The sequence below is a fragment of the Engystomops pustulosus genome, chromosome 10 (genome assembly GCF_040894005.1).
Source record: "Engystomops pustulosus chromosome 10, aEngPut4.maternal, whole genome shotgun sequence".
In the NCBI taxonomy this organism is placed as follows: Eukaryota; Metazoa; Chordata; class Amphibia; order Anura; family Leptodactylidae; genus Engystomops; species Engystomops pustulosus.
The window spans coordinates 89927492-89954089 of record NC_092420.1 but is presented as its reverse complement, the minus strand read 5'-3'; the positions used below and the strand labels follow the sequence as shown (position 1 = coordinate 89954089).

Here is a 26598-nt window from a genome sequence, read left to right as displayed (position 1 = left end):
GCTCTGGGGTATAATACAGGATGTAACTCAGGATCAGTACAGGATAAGTAATGTCATGTATGTACACAGTGACTGCACCAGCAGCAGAATAGTGAGTGCAGCTCTGGGGTATAATACAGGATGTAACTCAGGATCAGTACAGGATAAGTAATGTCATGTATGTACACAGTGACTGCACCAGCAGCAGAATAGTGAGTGCAGCTCTGGGGTATAATACAGGATGTAACTCAGGATCAGTACAGGATAAGTAATGTCATGTATGTACACAGTGACTGCACCAGCAGCAGAATAGTGAGTGCAGCTCTGGGGTATAATACATGATGTAACTCAGGATCAGTACAGGATAAGTAATGTCATGTATGTACACAGTGACTGCACTAGCAGCAGAATAGTGAGTGTAGCTCTGGGGTATAATACATGATGTAACTCAGGATCAGTACAGGATAAGTAATGTCATGTATGTACACAGTGACTGCACCAGCAGCAGAATAGTGAGTGCAGCTCTGGAGTATAATACAGGATATAACTCCAGGGTCATTACAGGATAAGTAATGTCATGTATGTACACAGTGACTGCACTAGCAGCAGAATAGTGAGTGTAGCTCTGGGGTATAATACATGATGTAACTCAGGATCAGTACAGGATAAGTAATGTCATGTATGTACACAGTGACTGCACCAGCAGCAGAATAGTGAGTGCAGCTCTGGAGTATAATACAGGATATAACTCCAGGGTCATTACAGGATAAGTAATGTCATGTATGTACACAGTGACTGCACCAGCAGAATAGTGAGTGCAGCTCTGGGGTATAATACAGGATGTAACTCAGGATCAGTACAGGATAAGTAATGTCATGTATGTACACAGTGACTGCACCAGCAGCAGAATAGTGAGTGCAGCTCTGGAGTATAATACAGGATGTAACTCAGGGTCAGTACAGGATAAGTAATGTCATGTATGTACACAGTGACTGCACCAGCAGAATAGTGAGTGCAGCTCTGGGGTATAATACAGGATGTAACTCAGGATCAGTACAGGATAAGTAATGTCATGTATGTACACAGTGACTGCACCAGCAGCAGAATAGTGAGTGCAGCTCTGGAGTATAATACAGGATGTAACTCAGGATCAGTACAGGATAAGTAATGTCATGTATGTACACAATGACTGCACCAGCAGCAGAATAGTGAGTGCAGCTCTGGGGTATAATACAGGATGTAACTCAGGATCAGTACAGGATAAGTAATGTCATGTATGTACACAGTGACTGCACCAGAAGCAGAATAGTGAGTGCAGCTCTGGGGTATAATACAGGATGTAACTCAGGATCAGTACAGGATAAGTAATGTCATGTATGTACACAGTGACTGCACCAGCAGCAGAATAGTGAGTGCAGCTCTGGGGTATAATACATGATGTAACTCAGGATCAGTACAGGATAAGTAATGTCATGTATGTACACAGTGACTGCACTAGCAGCAGAATAGTGAGTGTAGCTCTGGGGTATAATACAGGATGTAACTCAGGATCAGTACAGGATAAGTAATGTCATGTATGTACACAGTGACTGCACCAGCAGCAGAATAGTGAGTGCAGCTCTGGAGTATAATACAGGATATAACTCCAGGGTCATTACAGGATAAGTAATGTCATGTATGTACACAGTGACTGCACCAGCAGAATAGTGAGTGCAGCTCTGGGGTATAATACAGGATGTAACTCAGGATCAGTACAGGATAAGTAATGTCATGTATGTACACAGTGACTGCACCAGCAGCAGAATAGTGAGTGCAGCTCTGGGGTATAATACAGGATGTAACTCAGGATCAGTACAGGATAAGTAATGTCATGTATGTACACAGTGACTGCACTAGCAGCAGAATAGTGAGTGTAGCTCTGGAGTATAATACAGGATGTAACTCAGGATCAGTACAGGATAAGTAATGTCATGTATGTACACAATGACTGCACCAGCAGCAGAATAGTGAGTGCAGTTCTGGGGTATAATACAGGATGTAACTCAGGATCAGTACAGGATAAGTAATGTCATGTATGTACACAGTGACTGCACCAGCAGCAGAATAGTGAGTGCAGCTCTGAAGTATAATACAGGATGTAACTCAGGATCAGTACAGGATAAGTAATGTCATGTATGTACACAGTGACTGCACCAGCAGCAGAATAGTGAGTGCAGCTCTGGGGTATAATACAGGATGTAACTCAGGATCAGTACAGGATAAGTAATGTCATGTATGTACACAGTGACTGCACCAGCAGCAGAATAGTGAGTGCAGCTCTGAAGTATAATACAGGATGTAACTCAGGATCAGTACAGGATAAGTAATGTCATGTATGTACACAGTGACTGCACCAGCAGCAGAATAGTGAGTGCAGCTCTGGAGTATAATACAGGATGTAACTCAGGGTCAGTACAGGATAAGTAATGTCATGTATGTACACAGTGACTGCACCAGCAGAATAGTGAGTGCAGCTCTGGGGTATAATACAGGATGTAACTCAGGATCAGTACAGGATAAGTAATGTCATGTATGTACACAGTGACTGCACCAGCAGCAGAATAGTGAGTGCAGCTCTGGGGTATAATACAGGATGTAACTCAGGATCAGTACAGGATAAGTAATGTCATGTATGCACACAGTGACTGCACTAGCAGCAGAATAGTGAGTGTAGCTCTGGAGTATAATACAGGATGTAACTCAGGATCAGTACAGGATAAGTAATGTCATGTATGTACACAATGACTGCACCAGCAGCAGAATAGTGAGTGCAGTTCTGGGGTATAATACAGGATGTAACTCAGGATCAGTACAGGATAAGTAATGTCATGTATGCACACAGTGACTGCACCAGCAGCAGAATAGTGAGTGCAGCTCTGGAGTATAATACAGGATGTAACTCAGGATCAGTACAGGATAAGTAATGTCATGTATGTACACAGTGACTGCACCAGCAGAATAGTGAGTGCAGCTCTGGGGTATAATACAGGATGTAACTCCAGGGTCATTACTGAGTAAGATATTTATGGCCTATAAATAAATGGTAGGGGAGGCAGTCGGCACATGGTAGTTCTGTGTGTGTCAGTTTTAGTTACCCAAATGCAAAGTGAATGAGCAAAATACTTGTAATATTTATATTGAACCCTTTGTTCTCTTGAGTCCTTGTCTGTAATCCTTTGTAAAGGAGCTCAACATGGAGGTTGTTTCAAGAATGTTGGAGGTGTAAATATTCTGTGGATGTAGTTCATGAAAAAGCTCCACAAAGTTTGATAACCAATTTCCCCTGAGTACCCATATCCCATATTTGTTGGTAAGTTGCTCTATGGGCACACGACTGAGCATAGAATGGAGCCATTCAGTGCAACTTTGCATTGTTAAATTTTACAGGCTTTTAAGTGTTTATTTATTTTTTTGTAATTTTGATATTTGGGGGAATATTTTTTGCAGGTTGAGATCTACTTTTCAGGTACATCATTTAGGGGCATTCAAAAGCGATTTGGTTAGCTCTTTCTTGGTAGGGGTTACATAATAAGGTAGATGCGATGGTTTGTTGCTATATACCTGATTATCCCCTTCCTTCCTTTTTTATTTATTCATTTATCTTTTTTGCAACATCTAAGATTTAGCAGAAATGTAAAAAATTTATCTTAATATTCAAATTACCGGTGGAGGCTAATGGGGCGTGGAGTAGCTGCGCTGTGGAGCGGTAGCAATGGCTACCCCACGCCCCTTTTAGAAAATCATTGGGTTTTTAGCTTTGTTTTTTTTTCAGCTGTTCACCCTTCCAAAACATAATGGGCCACATTTATCAATACTGGTGCAGTCTGTAGTATGTGCAGAGTGCGACAGATTGGTCTCCATGCAGAATTATCGGGTCAGTAATAAAGGTGTCGCTCGGTCCGATTAAGCAGTAACAACCCCTTTAGGTGCACAGTTTTCTTTCCTGTCAGACACAGAGCAGCCGCGACACAAAACTGGCGCAGACACTTTATAAATACATGTGCCAGCAGTTTGCATGTTTTTTAGTACAAAATCGGACAGAAAACTGGCGCAGACACTTTAAAGGGAACCTACCACCCTGATTCTACCTATAAAGGTAGAACAGGTGGTAGGTGCATGAATGGGACGTGAGGATAGCCCTTTTTAGAGCTAATCCTCATGTCCTGCTAACTTTTTCAAATCTTTAATACCCTAATATGTAAATTTTGTAAAGCGGCTCCTGGGGCGTGGAGTAGCCGGACATGAGGCTACACGTTGCGGCCACTCCATGCCCCAGTAGCCTCTTTTCTCCTCCTACCCTGACATCTGCCAGAGTTCTGGGCATGCGCAGTAGCTCCAGCTTTGGAGCAGTAGCCGCGGGCCTGACGTTCTTCGCATGTGCAGAACGCTGGCTTCCCGGGCGAGGGTGCGCAGCTACGAGGAGATGCGCGCCGAAGATGTCAGGGTAGGAGGAGAAAAGAGGCTACTGGGGTGTGGAGTAGCCACGACTTGTAGCCTCATGTCCGGCTTCCCTACGTCCCAGTAGCCACTTAAGAAAATTTACATATTTTAGGTTGTCAAAGTTTTAAAAAGAGAGCGGGGACGTGAGGATCAGCTCTAATCCTCTACCTTTACAGGTAGAATCGTGGTGGTAGGTTCCCTTTAATAAATGTGGCAATTGTGTTATATCTATTCTATAGGTCACCCATTTATAGCTGTGTGTGTTCCTCAGCCCAGGTGAACACCATGACGTAATTGTTTTTTGTGGTGCAGTAACTACCCACACGTTATGACGTACAGTTACGTCAAGGAGCAAAAGGGGTTAAACCTCTTAAATGTGGCGCACTGCATTAGAGGTGCTAATTACTCCAGAATTCTAGTGTATTCCAAATTATAAATCCCTCACCAGTGGTTCTGTTACAGCCAAATATTTGTGACTCGTTTCCAACTCCACGTCTGTTCAGAGAGCCTGCCGCCATCTTTCTACACCCAAATCCTTGTGTTTTGTCAGGTCGCTTGGTCTTGTGTGTATATTGAAGGTTTTTGGCCTGAATTCTCATGGCTAGATGTCTCTGAACTGTAGATGAGTTTACCTGGGCCCTGCTGGTTTCTACTGCTCTGTGCTGATGGTTCTGTTGGACGTCTTCTGAGGTGTTTGTCATCATCTGTATCTCTGCCTTGTAAAGATACTACTAATGCTTTTTATAATCCAGGGCTGTGGAGGAGATAAGACAAACTCTCAACTTAATTTTCCTCACTCCAACTTCACCAAAACAGCCTCCGACTCCCCAGTCATGTTTTTCCAGTCTTTCTGCAAGATGAGAGATATTCGGACATGGCTTCCCAATTCTTTATTCCTCTGATCTATAGTGGAGGAGCTTCACTCCTGAGCATGTACATAAAGTGCAGCCACATTCATCTCAACTAAAAGCCCAGAAGAGGATGCGCAACCCACGCTGACAGTCCACATGCATTCTGTCAAGCCTTGAGTTACAGTCAGCATCATTCTGATAGAGCCCTATGAGCGCTTCCATAACTGATGTAACATAACTAATGGCAGATCATTGGTGATGGAGGCCGTGATGTGTCCTCACTGCTCCCGGGTCCTCTCCTGCCGCTCCGCTCTGTGTCCTCACTGCTCCCGGGTCCTCTCCTGCCGCTCCGCTCTGTGTCCTCACTGCTCCTGGCTCCTTTCCTGCCACTCTGTGTCGTCAATGCTCCTCCATCCTCTTGCCGCTCCGCTCTGTGTCCTGACTCCTGACACTGGATGACACAGAGCAGATTGCCCACAGGAGCTGAATAGGATCCAGGAGTGTTAAGATGACCCCTCACCTAAAATTTCGGCACTAGGAGCTGCTTAATAAAGTCGCCGCCCCAAACCCTGCCCCCTCATGAATACATCGGACCGCTTTGCCCGCTTGATCCCTGCCCCCCCCCCCCCCCCCCCCCCCCCTTACAGCCCCTCTGGTGATCATGTTGGTGCTATGTTGTGTGTTTGGTCTGTTCTGTCCCCTGTGGTTACTCTCATTGGTCACGTTCCTTTGTGTCACGTTGCCCAGATGCTTTCTGTGTCTGGTTTCATGTTGGCGTCTTTCTCTGTGTATTTATAGAGTCACAGGTGGACGATCCGTCGATGGCAGTCTTGCAGCGCTGGATAATGGAAGTTGCAGTTAACCCAACTATAGAGACTGATAGACCTTAATGGATGATATATCTGTGTGATGTATTTGAGCAGTAGTTTTCTAGGAGAACCTATAGATTTATCAGTACAGGTTATGGTTCCGTTTTACAATATTTGATGTGAGTAGTAGTCCTATGTAGTGAGAGAAGTATGATAAGTTGTAGTGGTGCTTTGGGCTTGGTAAGCCAAATTTCCAACTCTCTCTCTACCAAAATGGTCACCTCATACCTCTGATCTGTAGTGGAGGAGCTTCACTACTGAGCATGTACATAAAGTGCAGTCACATTCATCTCAACTAAAAGTCTAAAAGAGGATGCAAAACCATTACTGGTGGCTTGCAAAGCCTGCTTCTGACACTCCTCTCTGTGTCCTCATTGTTCCTTGCTCTGCTCTGTTTCTTCACTGCTCTCGGGTCCTCTCCTGCCGTTCGGCTCTGTGTCCTAACTGCTGCCCGGTCCTCTCCTGCCGTTCGGCTCTGTGTCCTTACTGCTCCTGGGCCCTCTCTGGGGCTCATACAACCACTGTCCTGACATTGGTTATAATGCAGCAGTATCAGGACTCAGAGCAAAGCGGACCCAGGAGGAGTACTTGTCAGCTGTACGCAACGCAGGGAGCAGAAGAGCCAGGGTTTAATATATATATATTTTTTGTCTCCAGTATTATAATTGTCTGCTCTGGGGTCTCCAGTACTGCTGTCTGCTCTGGGGTCTCCAGTATTATTATTGTCTGCTCTGGGGTCTCCAGTATTATTATTGTCTGCTCTGGGGTCTGCACTATTGTTGGTTGCTCTTAGTGCAGTATTTGGGTGGCATGTTGTGCTGTACTCTGGTTGTTTATAAACCAAAGGATGTGGACATTCTTTTGACTGAGTCCAAATTTTCAAGTTTATTTACAAAAAAGGCATTCGCCTCACTGAAACTCATTTGTCAATTAAAACTTCACTTTTATTGAGTCTTTCTAAAAGGTCCTATATATTGCCCCAAAAATTGGTGTGAACAATTTTCTGTGCAATATTAAAATTACGCAACGGCCTGCATAATTTTAATATTGCACAGGAAATTGTTCACACCAATTTTTGGGACAATATATATGACCTTTTAGAAAGACTCAATAAAAGTGAAGTACTGTGGTTGTTGGTGCATCTAAGGTGCTGGTTGCTCCCTCTTAAAGCAGTGTGGCAATGCTAATATACTGTAATATCTTGCTAGTGATGGGCACTATTATATATGTCATAATAATGATGGGGCACTGAATCCCCCCCTGGGTACACCTGCTTCATTGTGTAGGACATCGCCTCCATCTATGATGGATAAGGGCTGTTCATCCTCACTCAGCTGTGCCCAAACCACAGTGATAACTGACACTGAGCTGAGGGGGCGAGAGGAGCGGATGGGGCTCATTGTATGGATGGTTGTGCCATGCAGGATGTGTAGAAAGCTGGGTAACTCAATGGGCAGTAATGACGGAGTGATCAGTGTTCCTGTCTTTGGTTTGGGGGTCTCAGGGACTGATACTTAGAGGTTGGGGTGCACACAGTGAGGCGCCCGTTCGTCCTTCATGTGCTGTGATAACTGCCCTATAAACCCTGTGATCCTGTGAGCGCGGTCACTCAGGGGTTTATCACTCGGAGATGATACTTTGGGAGATGGATGACTGTGCCTGGAGCGCTCCCTCCGCTTCATGTCCGATGTGATAAGGTGATGTCCTCTCTGCATATGCTGCAGATCACTCCTCCTCTTCCCCTGCAGATCATTTCTCATTTAATCTTTGTTAATTTTTTATCAGATTATCGCAGTAAAGACTGACATTTTAGATATTTGGCCCTTGAGCCTTAATTGTGAGGTCTTCATCAGCCCCGTCCTGACATGTTAATGAGTAGATGATATTAGCGGCGCAGGGAGGAGGGGGCTCCCGCCGAATGGTAATCTATGGCGCTATATGGGGGTCTGCTTGCTGTCAGTGAACGAGGAGCCTTACCCTTCAGGCTTTATTCACTTGAAGGTATTTTTCATCCATGCATAGATGTGACGTGAGACTCCATCATTACATGCACAATCTGAATATTGGGGCAATCATGGATCCTGCAGCAGTCCTGACACATTGGGGGTCATTTACTAAGGGCCCGATTCGTGTTTTCCCGACATGTTACCCGAATATTTCCGATTTGCGCCGTTTTTTTTTTTTTTTTTCCTGTATTGCCCTGGGATTTTGGCGCACGCGATCGGATTGTGGCGCATCAGCGCTGGCATGCACGCGACAGAAATCGGGGGCGTGGCTGAACGAAAACCCGACTGATTCGGAAAAACCGCCGCATTTAAGTGTTGCGTGGCTCGCTCTTACCTTCACCAGGAATAGGCTGGTGAACTTGAGTGCATTCCGGGGAACTTCAGCGCAGCAGCGCCACCTGGTGGACGTCGGAGGAACTGCCTTAATGTATCCCGGCCGGACCCGAATCCTCCGCAGAGAACGCGCCGCTGGATCGCGAATGGCCCGGGTAAGTAAATCTGCCCCATTGTTCCAGTATCTCTGCTCTCATACATTCTATCAGTCTTGCTGTTGCATCTTTTGGCCAGGCTGGATACAATTGTAACAAACTCTCATTGAATGGCCGGGCCTTGTAGTCCCTATGTACAAGTGGTGGAGCTGTGGTTGGATATCTGGGTCTCTGAGCCCCGGTCCCACCGCTTGCTGTCTGTCTTCTCTAGCGCTCTCGTCTCTGACTTTTCTCTCTCTTTTCCACAGGTTTCCATGTAAATGCAGCAGAGGATTCAATGCAGTTATCGTCCCTTATCCGGCCACAAAGACTTCCCTCGCTGCTGCTCTCCAGATCTCTGGGATCTGCGCCCTGTGACCCATTCTCTGTCCTTCGAGCTGACGCAGGAGCCGACCCGATGCTCAACAGAAAGCTGGGCTGCCAGGGGTTTGGGGCGTCTGTGGCCGCAATGACCTCCTTCCCACCACAGAGATACCATTACTTCCTAGTGCTGGATTTTGAGGCTACATGTGACAAACCCCAGATCCATCCTCAGGTACAGTATTGTCCTCACCAGAGCCACAGATGTACAGGGAGACTGTGAGCAAGTGTCACCCTGCAGATGCTGCCAGTGTTGGGTATTGGTCCTGGAAAAATTTGTAACCTTTTTTCTTTGTCCTCACACTGCTGTGTGCCCTCTGAAGCCAGTATTATGTACTGTCCCTGAAGAGGGGTATTCACACCTCACACTGTTGTGCTCTGTGCTCTCTGCAGCCAGTGTTATTTACTGTCCCTGGAGAGAGGGGTAGTCAGACCTCACACTGCAGTGCTCTGTGCAGCCAGTGTTGTGTACTGTCCCTGGAGAGAGGGGTAATCGCACCTCACACTGCAGTGCTCTGTGCTCTCTGCAGCCAGTGTTGTATTCTGTCCCTGGAGAGAGGGGTAATCGCACCTCACACTGCAGTGCTCTGTGCTCTCTGCAGCCAGTGTTGTATACTGTCCCTGGAGAGAGGGGTAATCACACTGCAGTGCTCTGTGCTCTCTGCAGCCATTGGTGGTTCTCCTGTATAGGTGGGAAATGTATCATATTGTGGGTGTCTCCATAGGGTAGATGATTGGTATTAGGTTGGGGGTGGGGAGTGACCCGGCTGCAGGTCAGTGTGAGCAGGACCAGTCTCTCCATTGCTCTTGGTCTCTACTTGTCCCATACAGTGATTGTAATACCGAACACACCCACTGTACAGTGTATGGCGCCGTGCTGTTGGAGCATCGCAAAGTCCACAGCAGGATCCCGGAACCTCCTGAGGCTTAACATGTCACATGGTTTCTGTTACACCACAGTTTTGACATGCCACCCCGCCTCTAGTCATATTGTTATAAACGATGATCCCATCAACCTGTTTCCATGAATTTACAAGAATATAATCTCTGCAGAACCAGCCACAAGAACCTGTCATGTGTGACACCACCTTCTATTCCCAGAGCTGCAGTCACTATTCTGCTTGTGTCCTGCACAAGTGGACAGCACTGGGGGTGTTTCTTCTTCCTTACATTATATAGATCTCTGTTCATCCTGATCCTCCTAGTTCATGCATAGGATTCTTGAAGGATAATATAAGAAAGGAAATGTAACTGTATGTATCAGTGAGGGTCCTGGAGGCTCTATCAGGGTGACCTCTACATCCGGGATACAGTGCATCCACATTGATATCCAGAAGAATAGGAATTCCCATAACTTTTGTGTGTGATGTAATATTCCTGGTGTTATCTGTCAGCGACAAGATCAGCAATTACAACGTGGCGAGCCAAATGCCACCCATGACCCGCAGCACAAGGCGGCTGACAAACAAGGCCGGACAAATCCACCCATAATTTATACGCTTTGCCCTAAAATCTAATTATTTGGCAATTTGAATTTCTCAGCGGCCGGAGATCTGCAATAAATTTAAGCCGCCATAAATTATTAAGGAGCTGCTGCCGGTGGTGTAAATCAAAAAAAGGATAAAACGCGTCCGGGTGCTGCTCCGGATCTAACTAGAGAGATCTGTCAGTCGTACAGGCCTACAGACACATGGCAGAGCCTCACCAGCCTGCCCCACTGCCACATTTATTCCATCTCTGTGGTCTTTATTTTTACACCATGAGTGCAGCTCTGGGGTATAATACAGGATGTAACTCAGGATCAGTACAGGATAAGTAATGTCATGTATGTACACAGTGACTGCACCAGCAGCAGAATAGTGAGTGCAGCTCTGGAGTATAATAAAGGATGTAACTCAGGATCAGTACAGGATAAGTAATGTCATGTGTGTACACAGTGACTGCACCAGCAGCAGAATAGTGAGTGCAGCTCTGGGGTATAATACAGGATGTAACTCAGGATCAGTACAGGATAAGTAATGTCATGTATGTACACAGTGACTGCACTAGCAGCAGAATAGTGAGTGCAGCTCTGGAGTATAATACAGGATGTAACTCAGGATCAGTACAGGATAAGTAATGTCATGTATGTACACAGTGACTGCACCAGCAGCAGAATAGTGAGTGCAGCTCTGGAGTATAATACAGGATGTAACTCAGGATCAGTACAGGATAAGTAATGTCATGTATGTACACAGTGACTGCACCAGCAGCAGAATAGTGAGTGCAGCTCTGGGGTATAATACAGGATGTAACTCAGGATCAGTACAGGATAAGTAATGTCATGTATGTACATAGTGACTGCACCAGCAGCAGAATAGTGAGTGCAGCTCTGGAGTATAATACAGGATGTAACTCAGGATCAGTACAGGATAAGTAATGTCATGTATGTACACAGTGACTGCACAAGCAGCAGAATAGTGAGTGCAGCTCTGGAGTATAATACAGGATGTAACTCAGGATCAGTACAGGATAAGTAATGTCATGTATGTACACAGTGACTGCACCAGCAGCAGAATAGTGAGTGCAGCTCTGGGGTATAATACAGGATGTAACTCCTGTCTCCAGATTTCGCCACTGCCCTACTCTGCCCTCTTTCCTCTTCCCCCAGTTCTTTGTCTCATCCAGCCCCTCCCCCCGCCCCCCCAGCACCACGTGCACATGTGATATAGCAGGAGGGGGGATGTAGTGTACACGTGTGATATATAGCAGGAGGGGGGATGTAGTGTACACGTGTGATATAGCAGGATGGGGGATGTAGTGTACACGTGTGATATAGCAGGATGGGGGATGTAGTGTACACGTGTGATATAGCAGGAGGGGGGATGTAGTATACACGTGTGATATAGCAGAAGGGGGGATGTAGTGTACACGTGTGATATAGCAGGAGGGGGGATGTAGTGTACACGTGCGATATAGCAGGAGGGGGGATGTAGTGTACTCGTGTGATATAGCAGGGGGGATGTAGTGTACACGTGTGATATAGCAGGAGGGGGATGTAGTGTACACGTGTGATATATAGCAGGGGGGGGATGTAGTGTACTCGTGTGATATAGCAGGAGGGGGGATGTAGTGTACACGTGTGATATAGCAGGAGGGGGGATGTAGTGTACTCGTGTGATATAGCAGGAGGGGGGATGTAGTGTACTCGTGTGATATATAGCAGGAGGGGGATGTAGTGTACACGTGTGATATATAGCAGGAGGGGGATGTAGTGTACACGTGTGATATATAGCAGGAGGGGGGATGTAGTGTACACGTGTGATATATAGCAGGAGGGGGGATGTAGTGTACACGTGTGATATATAGCAGGAGGGGGATGTAGTGTACACGTGTGATATATAGCAGGAGGGCGGGATGTAGTGTACACGTGTGATATATAGCAGGAGGGGGGATGTAGTGTACACGTGTGATATAGCAGGAGGGGGGATGTAGTGTACTCGTGTGATATAGCAGGAGGGGGGATGTAGTGTACTCGTGTGATATATAGCAGGAGGGGGATGTAGTGTACACGTGTGATATATAGCAGGAGGGGGATGTAGTGTACACGTGTGATATATAGCAGGAGGGGGGATGTAGTGTACACGTGTGATATATAGCAGGAGGGGGATGTAGTGTACACGTGTGATATATAGCAGGAGGGGGATGTAGTGTACACGTGTGATATATAGCAGGAGGGGGGGATGTAGTGTACACGTGTGATATATAGCAGGAGGGGGGGATGTAGTGTACACGTGTGATATATAGCAGGAGGGGGGATGTAGTGTACACGTGTGATATAGCAGGGGGGATGTAGTGTACACGTGTGATATAGCAGGAGGGGGGATGTAGTGTACACGTGTGATATATAGCAGGGGGGGGGATGTAGTGTACACGTGTGATATAGCAGGAGGGGGATGTAGTGTACACGTGTGATATATAGCAGGAGGGGGATGTAGTGTACACGTGTGATATATAGCAGGAGGGGGATGTAGTGTACACGTGTGATATATAGCAGGAGGGGGATGTAGTGTACACGTGTGATATATAGCAGGAGGGGGGATGTAGTGTACACGTGTGATATATAGCAGGAGGGGGGATGTAGTGTACACGTGCGATATATAGCAGGAGGGGGGATGTAGTGTACACGTGCGATATATAGCAGGAGGGGGGATGTAGTGTACACGTGCGATATATAGCAGGAGGGGGGATGTAGTGTACACGTGCGATATATAGCAGGAGGGGGGATGTAGTGTACACGTGTGATATATAGCAGGAGGGGGGATGTAGTGTACACGTGTGATATATAGCAGGAGGGGGGATGTAGTGTACACGTGTGATATATAGCAGGAGGGGGATGTAGTGTACACGTGTGATATATAGCAGGAGGGGGATGTAGTGTACACGTGTGATATATAGCAGGAGGGGGATGTAGTGTACACGTGTGATATATAGCAGGAGGGGGGATGTAGTGTACACGTGTGATATATAGCAGGAGGGGGGATGTAGTGTACACGTGCGATATATAGCAGGAGGGGGGATGTAGTGTACACGTGCGATATATAGCAGGAGGGGGGATGTAGTGTACACGTGCGATATATAGCAGGAGGGGGGATGTAGTGTACACGTGCGATATATAGCAGGAGGGGGGATGTAGTGTACACGTGTGATATATAGCAGGAGGGGGGATGTAGTGTACACGTGTGATATAGCAGGGGGGATGTAGTGTACACGTGTGATATAGCAGGAGGGGGGATGTAGTGTACACGTGTGATATATAGCAGGGGGGGGGATGTAGTGTACACATGTGATATAGCAGGAGGGGGATGTAGTGTACACGTGTGATATATAGCAGGAGGGGGATGTAGTGTACACGTGTGATATATAGCAGGAGGGGGATGTAGTGTACACGTGTGATATAGCAGGAGGGGGATGTAGTGTACACGTGTGATATATAGCAGGAGGGGGGATGTAGTGTACACGTGTGATATATAGCAAGAGGGGCGATGTAGTGTACACGTGTGATATATAGCAGGAGGGGGGATGTAGTGTACACGTGCGATATATAGCAGGAGGGGGGATGTAGTGTACACGTGCGATATATAGCAGGAGGGGGGATGTAGTGTACACGTGCGATATATAGCAGGAGGGGGGATGTAGTGTACACATCTGCTGCAGACCCTCTTTGATGGATGCCCTCGTTATCCCCGGGGCGCGGTGCGGGAGGTTGTACACCACAATTTACCATACCGGATATAAGAGGATCCGTGTATCTGGGCTGATATAACGCTGCGCCGCTAATGTGAGATCTGAGATACTAATGGGGTTTTAGCGCAGAGCAGTTAATCCCCCTGACAGATATCTGTGCGACTCCTCGCTGAGAACCTGAGGCGCAAGATGGATCGGGCGCTGTACACATTAATATGGAGGGCGCTTATGTACACCCCCTCCGAAAACACCACAACTCATCCCCACTCAGTGTAATGTAATGAGGTAAAGGTTTAACTGCTCCGAGAATGACACTGACAGCCTGGGCTAATGACATCACGTGGAGATAACATGACGGGGACGCGTGACATCATTAGTACACGTGGTGGTTACATGACGGGGACGTGTGACATCACTAGGACACAAGGTGGTTACATGATGGGGACGTGTGACATCACTAGTACACGTGGTGGTTACATGACGGGGACGCGCGACATCACTAGGACACGAGGTGGTTACATGATGGGGACGTGTGACATCACTAGTACACGTGGTGGTTACATGACGGGGACGCGCGACATCACTAGGACACAAGGTGGTTACATGACGGGGACGTGTGACATCACTAGGACACGAGGTGGTTACATGACGGGGACGCGTGACATCACTAGGACACGAGGTGTTGACTTGACAGGGACGCGTGACATCACTAGGACACGAGGTGGTTACATGACGGGGACGTGTGACATCACTAGGACACGAGGTGGTAACATGACGGTGACGCGTGACATCACTAGGACACGAGGTGGTTACATGACGGGGACGTGTGACATCACTGGGACACGAGGTGGTAACATGACGGGGACGCGTGACATCACTAGTACACGTGGTGGTAACATGACGGGGACGCGTGACATCACTAGGACACGTGGTGGTTACATGACGGGGACGCGTGACATCACTAGGGCACGTGGTGGTTACATGACGGGGACGCGTGACATCACTAGGGCACGTGGTGGTTACATGACGGGGACGCGTGACATCACTAGGGCACGTGGTGGTTACATGACGGGGACGCGTGACATCACTAGGGCACGTGGTGGTTACATGACGGGGACGCGTGACATCACTAGGGCACGTGGTGGTTACATGACGGGGACGCGTGACATCACTAGGGCACGTGGTGGTTACATGACGGGGACGCGTGACATCACTAGGGCACGAGGTGGTTACATGACGGGGACGCGTGACATCACTAGGACACGAGGTGGTTACATGACGGTGACGCGTGACATCACTAGTACACGTGGTGGTTACATGACGGGGACGTGTGACATCACTGGGACACGAGGTGGTTACATGACGGGGACGTGTGACATCACTGGGACACGAGGTGGTAACATGACGGGGACGCGTGACATCACTAGTACACGAGGTGGTGACATGACGGGGACGCGTGACATCGCTAGGACACGAGGTGGTGACATGACGGGGATGCGTGACATCGCTAGGATACGAAGTGGTGACATTGCTGAAACATGAGGTGTTGGTGTCGGCCTTTGACACTTGGGAGGTAACAGATGCGGTGACATCACTAACGCGTCTTCTAGGTTAATAATGGAGATGGAGGCGCTGATGACCCCACTGGGGCTGGCAGTACCTAAGACATGAGACCTAGGGCACTGGTGACATCGAAGTTGTGGGGCGAGGTACAAGGTGATGGGACCTCATTGTGCTTGGTGCTTTCTCCTCGCCCTGAGCGCTACTCCTGCGCCATCCTGCAACTCCACATTACATTATGTTCTGCAGGACACTGAGGGACCAGGGAGAAGAGAGACAAAAACCTCTACCCCCAGATTATCCTGTGGTCTCACAGCGCTGTGTATGGTACCCACCTCCTGCCCCCCTCTATGCAGTGTGTAGCCCCCCCGTTCCCTTGTATCCAGGGTGTAGCCCCCCCCCCCCCCCACTGCCATCCAGCGTGTGTTATCCCCACTCCCATGTATGTAGGGTGTAGATGCCATGTCACCCCACCCCACCCTGCTCCCTTATATGCAGTGTGCAGCGCCCCCTCCCCTGTGCAGGGTGTAGAACCCCCCCCCCCGCTCCCCTGTATATAGATTGTAGGACCCCCCCGCTCCCCTGTATATAGATTGTAGGACCCCCCCGCTCCCCTGTATATAGATTGTAGGACCCCCCCGCTCCCCTGTATACAGATGCACATTGTAGGACCCCGCTCCCTTGTATACACATGCACATTGTAGGACCCACGCTCCACCTGTATACGCATTGTAGGACCCACGCCCCGCTGTATACACATTGTAGGACCCCCGCTCCCCTGTATACACATTGTAGGACCCCCGCTCCCCTGCATACAGTGAAGGGTTCACTCGTACTTAATTGCCATCCTGGGTTGTAAAAAATGTATGAAGTTGCTCATAAAAGTGTCAGCAAGTAAAATGTTTGCTTTTGCGGCTTTGATTAAATTTTGCAAACTGTTTGTGAATATTAAGTTTCTGTCGCGGGGAGGCCGTGACATCCGTCAGCGCTGGCGTCTCCAGGACCGCGGACGCGGCGTCGCTTAAAAGAAATATATAGAAATGGCGGCTCATTGCTATGCGTCATTATTAGCGAGAAGCCACCAATTCATCTTCCGGAGACACAAAACAAATTGTCACTCGCCGTCCCCAACACCAAGACATAAAACGTGGAATTAACGACCGCCGCCTAATGATGGCGCTTTTATCTGCTCCTCGCTGCTTATCCCTGCGGATATTGATGTCATTAGTGACCGGCAGCCGCTGATTTACCGCGGTCATGTGACGGGTGGCATCGGGCTCATAGATGCCAGCGCCCCCTGTGGTCATAGGATGTGAGGACCGAGGGGAGAAGCCTCCTTGGTTCTTTCTACCTGTTTTTTTTTTTTTTTTGATGCTGGAAAAATAAATATTGGGATACTAAGTAACAGAAAGACATAAGACACCCCCTCCCCCTGTTGCCTCCCCGCTGCGTCCTCATACCTCACACTGCTGTGCTCTGTGCTCTCTGCAGCCAGTGTTATGTATTGTCCCTGGAGAGATGTGTAAGCAGACCTCACACTGCTTTGCTCTGTGCTCTCTGCAGCCTCCCCCTGTTGCCTCTCCGCTGCGGCCTCATACCTCGCACTGCTGTGCTCTGTGCTCTCTGCAGGCAGTGTTATGTATTGTCCCTGGAGAGATGTGTAATCAGATCTCACACTGCTGTGCTCTGTGCTCTCTGCAGCCAGTGTTATGTATTGTCCCTGGAGAGATGTGTAATCAGACCTCACACTGCTGTGCTCTCTGCAGCCAGTGTTATGTACTGTCCCTGGAGAGATGTGTAATCAGACCTCACACTGCTGTGCTCTGTGCTGTACTGTCCCTAGAGAGATGCATTGTGGGGCCTGTAGTTCCTTGTAGCTGGGTCGTTACGGACACATGGTTAAAGGGTCAGTACAGTCTTCTGTAAGGCGAGCCTAAAGAGGTTTACCTGCTGAAAGCTAAGGGTTTGTTACAATTGTATTCAGTTTCATCAATGTTGTGGGGGCCCCAAAATGGTTTTATGGTCAAGTTGTGTTATCTGGATACAATTGTAGCAAACCTTCAGCTGGGATGAAGACCAGCCGTAACAGTTTGCTTATTCACAGACCCTGATAAACATAGAGTTTTTGTTACAATGTATTAGTCCAGGTGAGAACTGGCATCCTGGGGTCTTACAGCACTGAGTGGTACATTGTAACAAGCCTTCAGCTGTGTGAACACATGGATAAGGATGTGTGCTCGGCCTCTTGCTTTGGACATTTGTTGGATGATGAGCGTCTTCATTCCCCTCCAAAGCGGCGATTACCTGTTTCCTGACACTGGAGTATGTTGCATTGTGGGAGATGTGGTGCCTGGAGTAGAGCACGGCACATGTATGTAGATGGCATGTGATGATGCGTGTAGCACATGACTCATTTCCCTTCTTCTCGCTTACAGGAGATCATCGAGTTCCCGATACTGAAGCTAAATGGCAGAACCATGGAGATCGAATCAACATTTCACACGTATGTTCAGCCGGTGGTGCATCCTCAGCTCACCCCCTTCTGCACCGAGGTAAGTGCCCGCTATGTGAGCGTGTAACATGCAGGCTTGGCAGGAGCAGCTACGGTATAATAGATTACATTATGTGGATCATGGTATAGATTGTAAGCTCTTCTCCTAGATCCAATTGGGTCTTCCGTAGCCACCGACTTTCCAGGGTTGGTTCAGTATTTGCCTAATGTGTATGCGGAGCATAAGTGAGCTGAAGGTTTGTTACAATGTATCTGTCCAGAGTCTGCTAATCCTGTATTATAACATGGGGATTGGGTCCGGCAGAAGCCATGATTAGCTGCAGTTTACGCAAGATGTCTGTCCCTGACATGATTGGGGCCCCGGGTGATGGGAATAGTTGTTCTTCCCTTGTAGGAATGTATAGAGAACAGCGTTGTGTGAAAAGGTCGTCTCTGGCGCTAATTAATTGCTGGGGTTATCTGTCCAGTGTGATAAGGTCAGCGCAGTCTCCTGTACTGGTCCTGTGTCAGGTGGAAGCGGTACTGGCGTGTAGCTGTAAGGGGTAATGGGGTACACGCGTGTATGAGCAGCTGTGACATGTTATTATAGGGGCCGCACCCCAGCTCATGTGTCACTATAGGGGCCGCACCCCAGCTCATGTGTCACTATAGGGGCCGCACCCCAGCTCATGTGTCACTATAGGGGCCGCGACCCGGCTCTGGTGTCGCTATAGGGGCCGCGACCCGGCTCTGGTGTCGCTATAGGGGCCGCGACCCGGCTCTGGTGTCACTATAGGGGCCGCGACCCGGCTCTGGTGTCACTATAGGGGCCGCGACCCGGCTCTGGTGTCACTATAGGGGCCGCGACCCGGCTCTGGTGTCACTATAGGGGCCGCGACCCGGCTCTGGTGTCACTATAGGGGCCGCGACCCGGCTCTGGTGTCACTATAGGGGCCGCGACCCGGCTCTGGTGTCACTATAGGGGCCGCGACCCGGCTCTGGTGTCACTATAGGGGCCGCGACCCGGCTCTGGTGTCACTATAGGGGCCGCGACCCGGCTCTGGTGTCACTATAGGGGCCGCGACCCGGCTCTGGTGTCACTATAGGGGCCGCGACCCGGCTCTGGTGTCACTATAGGGGCCGCGACCCGCCTCGGGTGTCACTATAGGGGCCGCGACCCGCCTCGGGTGTCACTATAGGGGCCGCGACCCGCCTCGGGTGTCACTATAGGGGCCGCGACCCGCCTCGGGTGTCACTATAGGGGCCGCGACCCGCCTCGGGTGTCACTATAGGGGCCGCGACCCGCCTCAATTGTCACTATAGGGGCCGCGACCCGCCTCGGGTGTCACTATAGGGGCCGCGACCCGCCTCGGGTGTCACTATAGGGGCCGCGACCCGGCTCTGGTTTCCGTTAGAAGTTCCTAATCATAATCGCTTAATGAAGTACAAAAGAAAATCCTGCAGCGTCCTCTCCTGTCTTAATTAATGTTTTTCCTTGAAAGGTATTTATTAGCGTCCTCCCGGTCATTAGTGAGAGACGCATTTGCGTTAAGTCTGAGCCCGCGATTCATTACCATTAATTATATTGTATTGTGAGTTAATAAACGGATCCTTCCATGGGGTCCCGGGGATCGGCATCAGAAGCAGCGGCGTGGGATAAGGCAGCGCTGGCAGCATCTGCTGCACTGCTCACTGCTGAGGGGCTGCTACACTTACATCCAGTTGTTACAATTTAACAGCATTGATATATTGGCCCAGATTTATAAAACTGGCTGCTCACTGGGCCACAAATCTGGGCCTTTATGGACACAATTGTATCAAACCCCCAGAATGGAGGTCTGATTTCTACTCACTGACAGCATGTAGAGATATTGAGATCAGTGCGTCAGTGAGTTGCAGAACTTTTTATTGAACTTGAAGCCGAGGACTCTCATCATTGACCGACGTCTTCTAAATGTTAGTGTCTGCTGGGACATGGTCAGCTCTTGGGCCCTAATCTGTGTAGTAAATGCTGTTCTGGGTTACTGCTCCCACCTTGTATTGTCTGATCAGATTTGCAGGATCACTAAGAAATGACTTACCATAAAAATAATCTGCGTCCTGTACAGCTCGTTCCATAAAATCTGGGGCACAAGATTTTATGTCATTTCTATGTTAATTTTGTCACCAGGGCATAAACGGTGTCTAATAATCTCATAGGCACATGTGCTGCTGCGCGTTATCCTCCTCTCTGCTCCTCAGGCAAGACCAGTGGCAGCGGGGCTGGACACACAGCAGCTTGTTACAGGACACATTGATAGCCGGACAGTCCCTGTACTAAGCCCCAAGCCCATGACTACAAGAGACATGTAACATATACACAGTGGCTTGTTACAGGACACATTGATAGCCGGACAGTCCCTGTACTAAGCCCCAAGCCCATGACTACAAGAGACATGTAACATATACACAGCGGCTTGTTACAGAACACATTGATAGCCGGACAGTCCCTGTATCCAGCCCCCAGCCCATGACCACAAGAGACATGTAACATATACACAGTGGCTTGTTACAGGACACATTGATAGCCGGACAGTCCCTGTATCCAGCCCCCAGCCCATGACTACAAGAGACATGTAACATATACACAGTGGCTTGTTACAGGACACATTGATAGCCGGACAGTCCCTGTACTAAGCCCCAAGCCCATGACTACAAGAGACATGTAACATATACACAGTGGCTTGTTACAGGACACATTGATAGCCGGACAGTCCCTGTACTAAGCCCCAAGCCCATGACTACAAGAGACGTGTAACATATACACAGCGGCTTGTTACAGGACACATTGATAGCCGGACAGTCCCTGTACTAAGCCCCCAGCCCATGACTACAAGAGACATGTAACATATACACAGTGGCTTGTTACAGGACACATTGATAGCCGGACAGTCCCTGTACTAAGCCCCAAGCCCATGACTACAAGAGACATGTAACATATACACAGTGGCTTGTTACAAGACACATTGATAGCCGGACTTTCCCTGTATCCAGCCCCCAGTCCATGACCACAAGAGACATGTAACTTCTTGTTTCTTCATGTCCTGCCCCACACACTGCCATATCCGGTATAGAGGCTGCTCCTGGCATTACAGCTCAGGCCCAGCTGCCACCTGGCCACATGAGCAATGGCGTGCGTGGGGGTAGATCAGATTAACAGTCTACATAAAGGAGGGCGATGAATTGTATGTTGTGTCTCTCCGTTTTTCATCAGTTTATTTTATCTTCTTGTCTCTTCCAGCTGACAGGAATAATACAAGAAATGGTGGACGGGCAGCCGACCCTGAGCCAAGTGCTGGAGGTGAGGCTCCTAGGATCATTCCTGCTCGGGTGATGTGTGTATCAGGTGTGAAGGTCTGCAGGAATCTTCTGTTACAGTATAACCTTGATGAATGTTACAATGTTTCCATGAATCACTGACCCCCTCCTCCACCCCAGGGGGTTATAATGACATCCTCTTATGATTTTGCCCTGAGGAGCTGCAGTTGTGCGGTGACCTCTAGTATGTGCCCCCCTCTGGTAAACAAGCACCAAATCTTGTTAATAAGGAAGCGGGTGCAGGACTGGGCAGATAAGATCACAATTTTCTCCCTGGTCTGATTACATGGCCTTATCTGTGCGTCTCCTGCACATGACATTCCCTTTGTCTGTCTTTCAGAGAGTCGACGAGTGGATGGCCAAAGAGGGGCTCCTGGATCCCAGTGTCAAGTCCATCTTTGTCACCTGCGGCGACTGGGACTTAAAACTCATGTGAGTATATATAGTGACAGATCTGCAGCTGTGTGAGAGAGAGTGTTATTGGTGGCCCCTTGGCTTTCATACTATCTTCTATATAGTTGAATGGTATTATTGGATTTTTATTTAAAGGGGTTTCTGAGACTCATGATAGCAATAACTATCTGAGACTGCAGTACTAAGCCCTGCCACCGTCATGTGTGGCACTGTGCTTAGTCAGGAGTGAAATACTGCAGACATCGGAGATGCCTGCTGTCGAACGTCTATTTTATATTGAGGACCCTTCCTAAGGAAAGATCATTAGAATGTTAGGCCCAGAAAACACCTTTAAGATCAGCGAGATTCTGGATTTTCTATATGAAAGGAAAACTGCATCTTTGGTTTGTTGGGGTGAAAATATTTTTATTTTTACCCTAGTCTCTGAAATCTATGAATAAATATTTGCCTTTCCTTGTTGCCAGCCCCCTCCCCCTGACTGCAGAATCAGAACCATGGGGGCACAAATCTGCATAGGAGCTGAATACATGAAGTAGGAGAAGAATTTTAACCCCTTAATGATAGTGAATACCCTTTTACTAAATACTGGTGCCCATCATGTGCCAACCTGTGGCCCGATCTCCTGATAAAATTCTGACACTTGGCATTTACCCCTGTAGATGGTCAAAGGAGACTGTGAAATCATAGTAGTTTAAAATACCACTATAACTGTGGCTGCTTAACTGACTAATGCTCTGCACTGCGCACGAAATGCACTGCACAACTAGCTACACAAGTTCCTGGCATGTTCTCTCCTCCCATACACATGTGGGAGACAGACATAAGCTACACAAGTTCCTGACATGCTGTGTACTGCTATACATGTGTGAGATAGACATCAGCTACACAAGTTCCTGACATGTTCTCTCCTCCCATACACATGGCTGCATCCTGTAGCAGTTGTATCTATCATAAACGCACAGACTGCTGGGGGCGCCAGCACCTGGAGTGTCGCATCATTATACAAGCTGTGAGTAATGTGTATTGGAGTATCTTGTACACACTGGTTGCAAGGGGTGCCAGCACCAGGAGTGTCACATCATTATACAGGCTGTCAGTCATGTGTATAGGAGTATCAGATACACACACAGGCTGCAGGGGGCGCAGGCACCAAGCGTGTCACATCATTATACAGGCTGTAAGTCATGTGTATAGCAGTATCTCATACACACAGGCTGCACGGGGCGCTAGCACCAGGAGTCTCACATCATTATACAGGCTGTCACCCATGTGTATAGGAGTATCTCGTACACACCGGTTGCAGGGGGCGCCAGCGCCAGGAGTGTCACATCACTATACAGGCTGTCACCCATGTGTATAGGAGTATCTCCTACACACACAGGCTGCAGGGGGCGCTAGCACCAGGAGTCTCACATCATTATACAGGCTGTAAGTCATGTGTATAGGAGTATCTCGTACACACCGGTTGCAGGGGGCGCCAGCACCAGGAGTGTCACATCATTATGCAGGCTGTCACCCATGTGTTTAGGAGTATCTCATACACACACAGGCTGCAGGAGGCGCCAGCACCAGGAGTGTCACATCATTATACAGGCTGTCAGTCATGTGTTTAGGAGTATCTCCTACACACACAGGCTGCAGGGGGCGCTAGCACCAGGAGTGTCACAACATTATACAGGCTGTCACCCATGTGTATAGGAGTATCTCGTACACACAGGCTGCAGTAGGCACCAGCGCCAGGAGTGTCACATCATTATACAGGCTGTCAGTCATGTGTATAGGAGTATCTCATACACACACAGGCTGCAGGGGGCGCCAGCACCAGGAGTGTCACATCATTATACAGGCTGTCAGTCATGTGTATAGGAGTATCTCATACACACACAGGCTGCAGGGGGCGCCAGCACCAGGAGTCTCACATCATTATACAGGCTGTCAGTCATGTGTATAGGAGTATCTCATACACACACAGGCTGCAGGGGGCGCTAGCACCAGGAGTGTCACATCATTATACAGGCTGTCAGTCATGTGTATAGGAGTATCACATACACACACAGGCTGCAGGGGGCGCCAGCACCAGGAGTCTCACATCATTATACAGGCTGTCAGTCATGTGTATAGGAGTATCACATACACACACAGGCTGCAGGGGGCGCCAGCACCAGGAGTGTCACATCATTATACAGGCTGTCAGTCATGTGTATAGGAGTATCTCATACACACACAGGCTGCAGGGGGCGCCAGCACCAGGAGTCTCACATCATTATACAGGCTGTCAGTCATGTGTATAGGAGTATCTCATACACACACAGGCTGCAGGGGGCGCTAGCACCAGGAGTGTCACATCATTATACAGGCTGTCAGTCATGTGTATAGGAGTATCACATACACACACAGGCTGCAGGGGGCGCCAGCACCAGGAGTCTCACATCATTATACAGGCTGTCAGTCAAGCACTGGGGGGTGTGGCTGTGCCTCCCACTCATAAATAAGCTGGACAGCTGAATAGGATAATGACTTATTGGACCCATTTCAAGTAATTTGCATAGAGCTTTAGGGCCTGAAGTTTAGAGACATGTAGAGGGACAATGTAGGGATATGGACAATGCTTTTTAATGGCAATTTATTAAAATATATTTGGTTTTGAGGGGTTAATTTGCCTCGCAGGTCCTTTAATGCACCGCAAACGTTCTGACAAACGTCAACCACAAATATTTATAAAAATGCTGGTGACAATAAAAACTATAATTCCTCACAAAAAAAAGACGTCTTCGCACAGCTCTGATGTCTGAAAAATTATAAATATATGACGAGCACTACATCAGTGCTGATACACTGTACCAACCCTCCTGCAGTAAGTAGATCTGCACTGCATATGACTTGACAGCAAGCAGAGATGTAGAGTGAGGCCGGTGTTACTCTCTCCCCGGCAGCCAATGCTTCCGCTTTTAGTTTATAGTAACCTGATATCACACGTCGGCGCTGCTTAACTTTTATTTTCACATCAATTCTCAAATTTAGCCCTTAATAAGAAAGTAAAAATCTAACGAGGGGCTGACAGCAGAGGTTTATAGCGCCCTCCACCGAGAGATGGAGACTTATAGGGGGATTAAAGGAGCCTCAGAAATTGTATCTAATCACATCTTATGTTAAACTGTCAACTTTTCTGAGTATCTAATCCTATCCTATGTGATACTGTCTGCTGAACTGTGTATCTAATCCTATCCTGTGTGATACTGTCTGCTGAGCTGTGTATCTAATCCTATCCTGTGTGATACTGTCTGCTGAGATGTGTATCTAATACTATCCTGTGTGATACTGTCTGCTGAGCTGTGTATCTAATCCTATCCTGTGTGATACTGTCTGCTGAGCTGTGTATCTAATCCCATCCTGTGTGATACTGTCTGCTGAGCTGTGCATCTAATCCCATCCTGTGTGATACCGTCTGCTGAGCTGTGTATCTAATCCTATCCTGTGTGATACTGTCTGCTGAGCTGTGTATCTAATCCCATCCTGTGTGATACCGTCTGCTGAGCTGTGTATCTAATCCTATTCTTTGTGATATTGTCTGCTGCCTGTATCTCAGCCCACCATGTGTGATACTCTGTATTATAACCTGTGATGTTCTGTCAGGGTCCTGCATATGGTTATATTTTGGCTCTGACTCTGTACCTTTGGACCTTCTCCTGTGCTGTAGGGGGCGCCCTTTGCTGCGGCTCAGTGATTGTTATACAGCGGCTGCTGTTGTGTTTACTGCGGTGATAAAGCAGCGTCTGTGCTGAAGTGTTTATGGCGACGCCTCTTCTTATGTGCACATTACTGAAAGCGCGTCCGTAAATTACTGCACTTTATCTGCTATGGGTAATTCTTCTATTAGAAGCCACACAACCCCCTTCCCCCGAAAATATCCCAGAATATACATCATACAAACATTTCATAAACAACAGCAGAATAGTGAGTGCAGCTCTGAAGTATAATACAGGATGTAACTCAGGATCAGTACAGGATAAGTAATGTCATGTATGTACACAGTGACTGCACCAGCAGCAGAATAGTGAGCGCAGCTCTGGGGTATAATACAGGATGTAACTCAGGATCAGTACAGGATAAGTAATGTCATGTATGTACACAGTGAGTGCAGCAGCAGCAGAATAGTGAGTGCAGCTCTGGAGTATAATACAGGATGTAACTCAGGATCAGTACAGGATAAGTAATGTCATGTATGTACACAGTGAGTGCAGCAGCAGCAGAATAGTGAGTGCAGCTCTGGAGTATAATACAGGATGTAACTCAGGATCAGTACAGGATAAGTAATGTCATGTATGTACACAGTGACTGCACCAGCAGCAGAATAGTGAGTGCAGCTCTGGGGTATAATACAGGATATAGCTTGGTGTCTTGTATGTGGTGTATCGGGGGATTTGTAATGTGATGAGACTGTTATATAGAAGCATTAGTTGCTCTTTCTCCTTGGGTCATACATCTTGAAGCTCTCTCTCTGGTGATATCACGTGTCCA

General features: G+C 48.1%; 1 protein-coding gene across 8 annotated transcripts in view; it reads left to right on the top strand.

The window, feature by feature from the left end:
• The window catches only part of ERI3 (ERI1 exoribonuclease family member 3), a 329148-nt gene that overhangs the window by 206185 nt on the left and 96365 nt on the right, over positions 1-26598 (top strand). For all 8 annotated transcript variants that reach the window (XM_072127565.1, XM_072127563.1, XM_072127564.1 and 5 more), the window contains 4 exons: positions 8921-9207; positions 18254-18370; positions 21590-21649; positions 22007-22098. In XM_072127565.1, the coding sequence (XP_071983666.1) occupies positions 8950-9207; positions 18254-18370; positions 21590-21649; positions 22007-22098 (527 nt within the window). In that variant the 5' untranslated portion in view covers positions 8921-8949. The remainder of the gene's footprint in view (positions 1-8920; positions 9208-18253; positions 18371-21589; positions 21650-22006; positions 22099-26598) is intronic.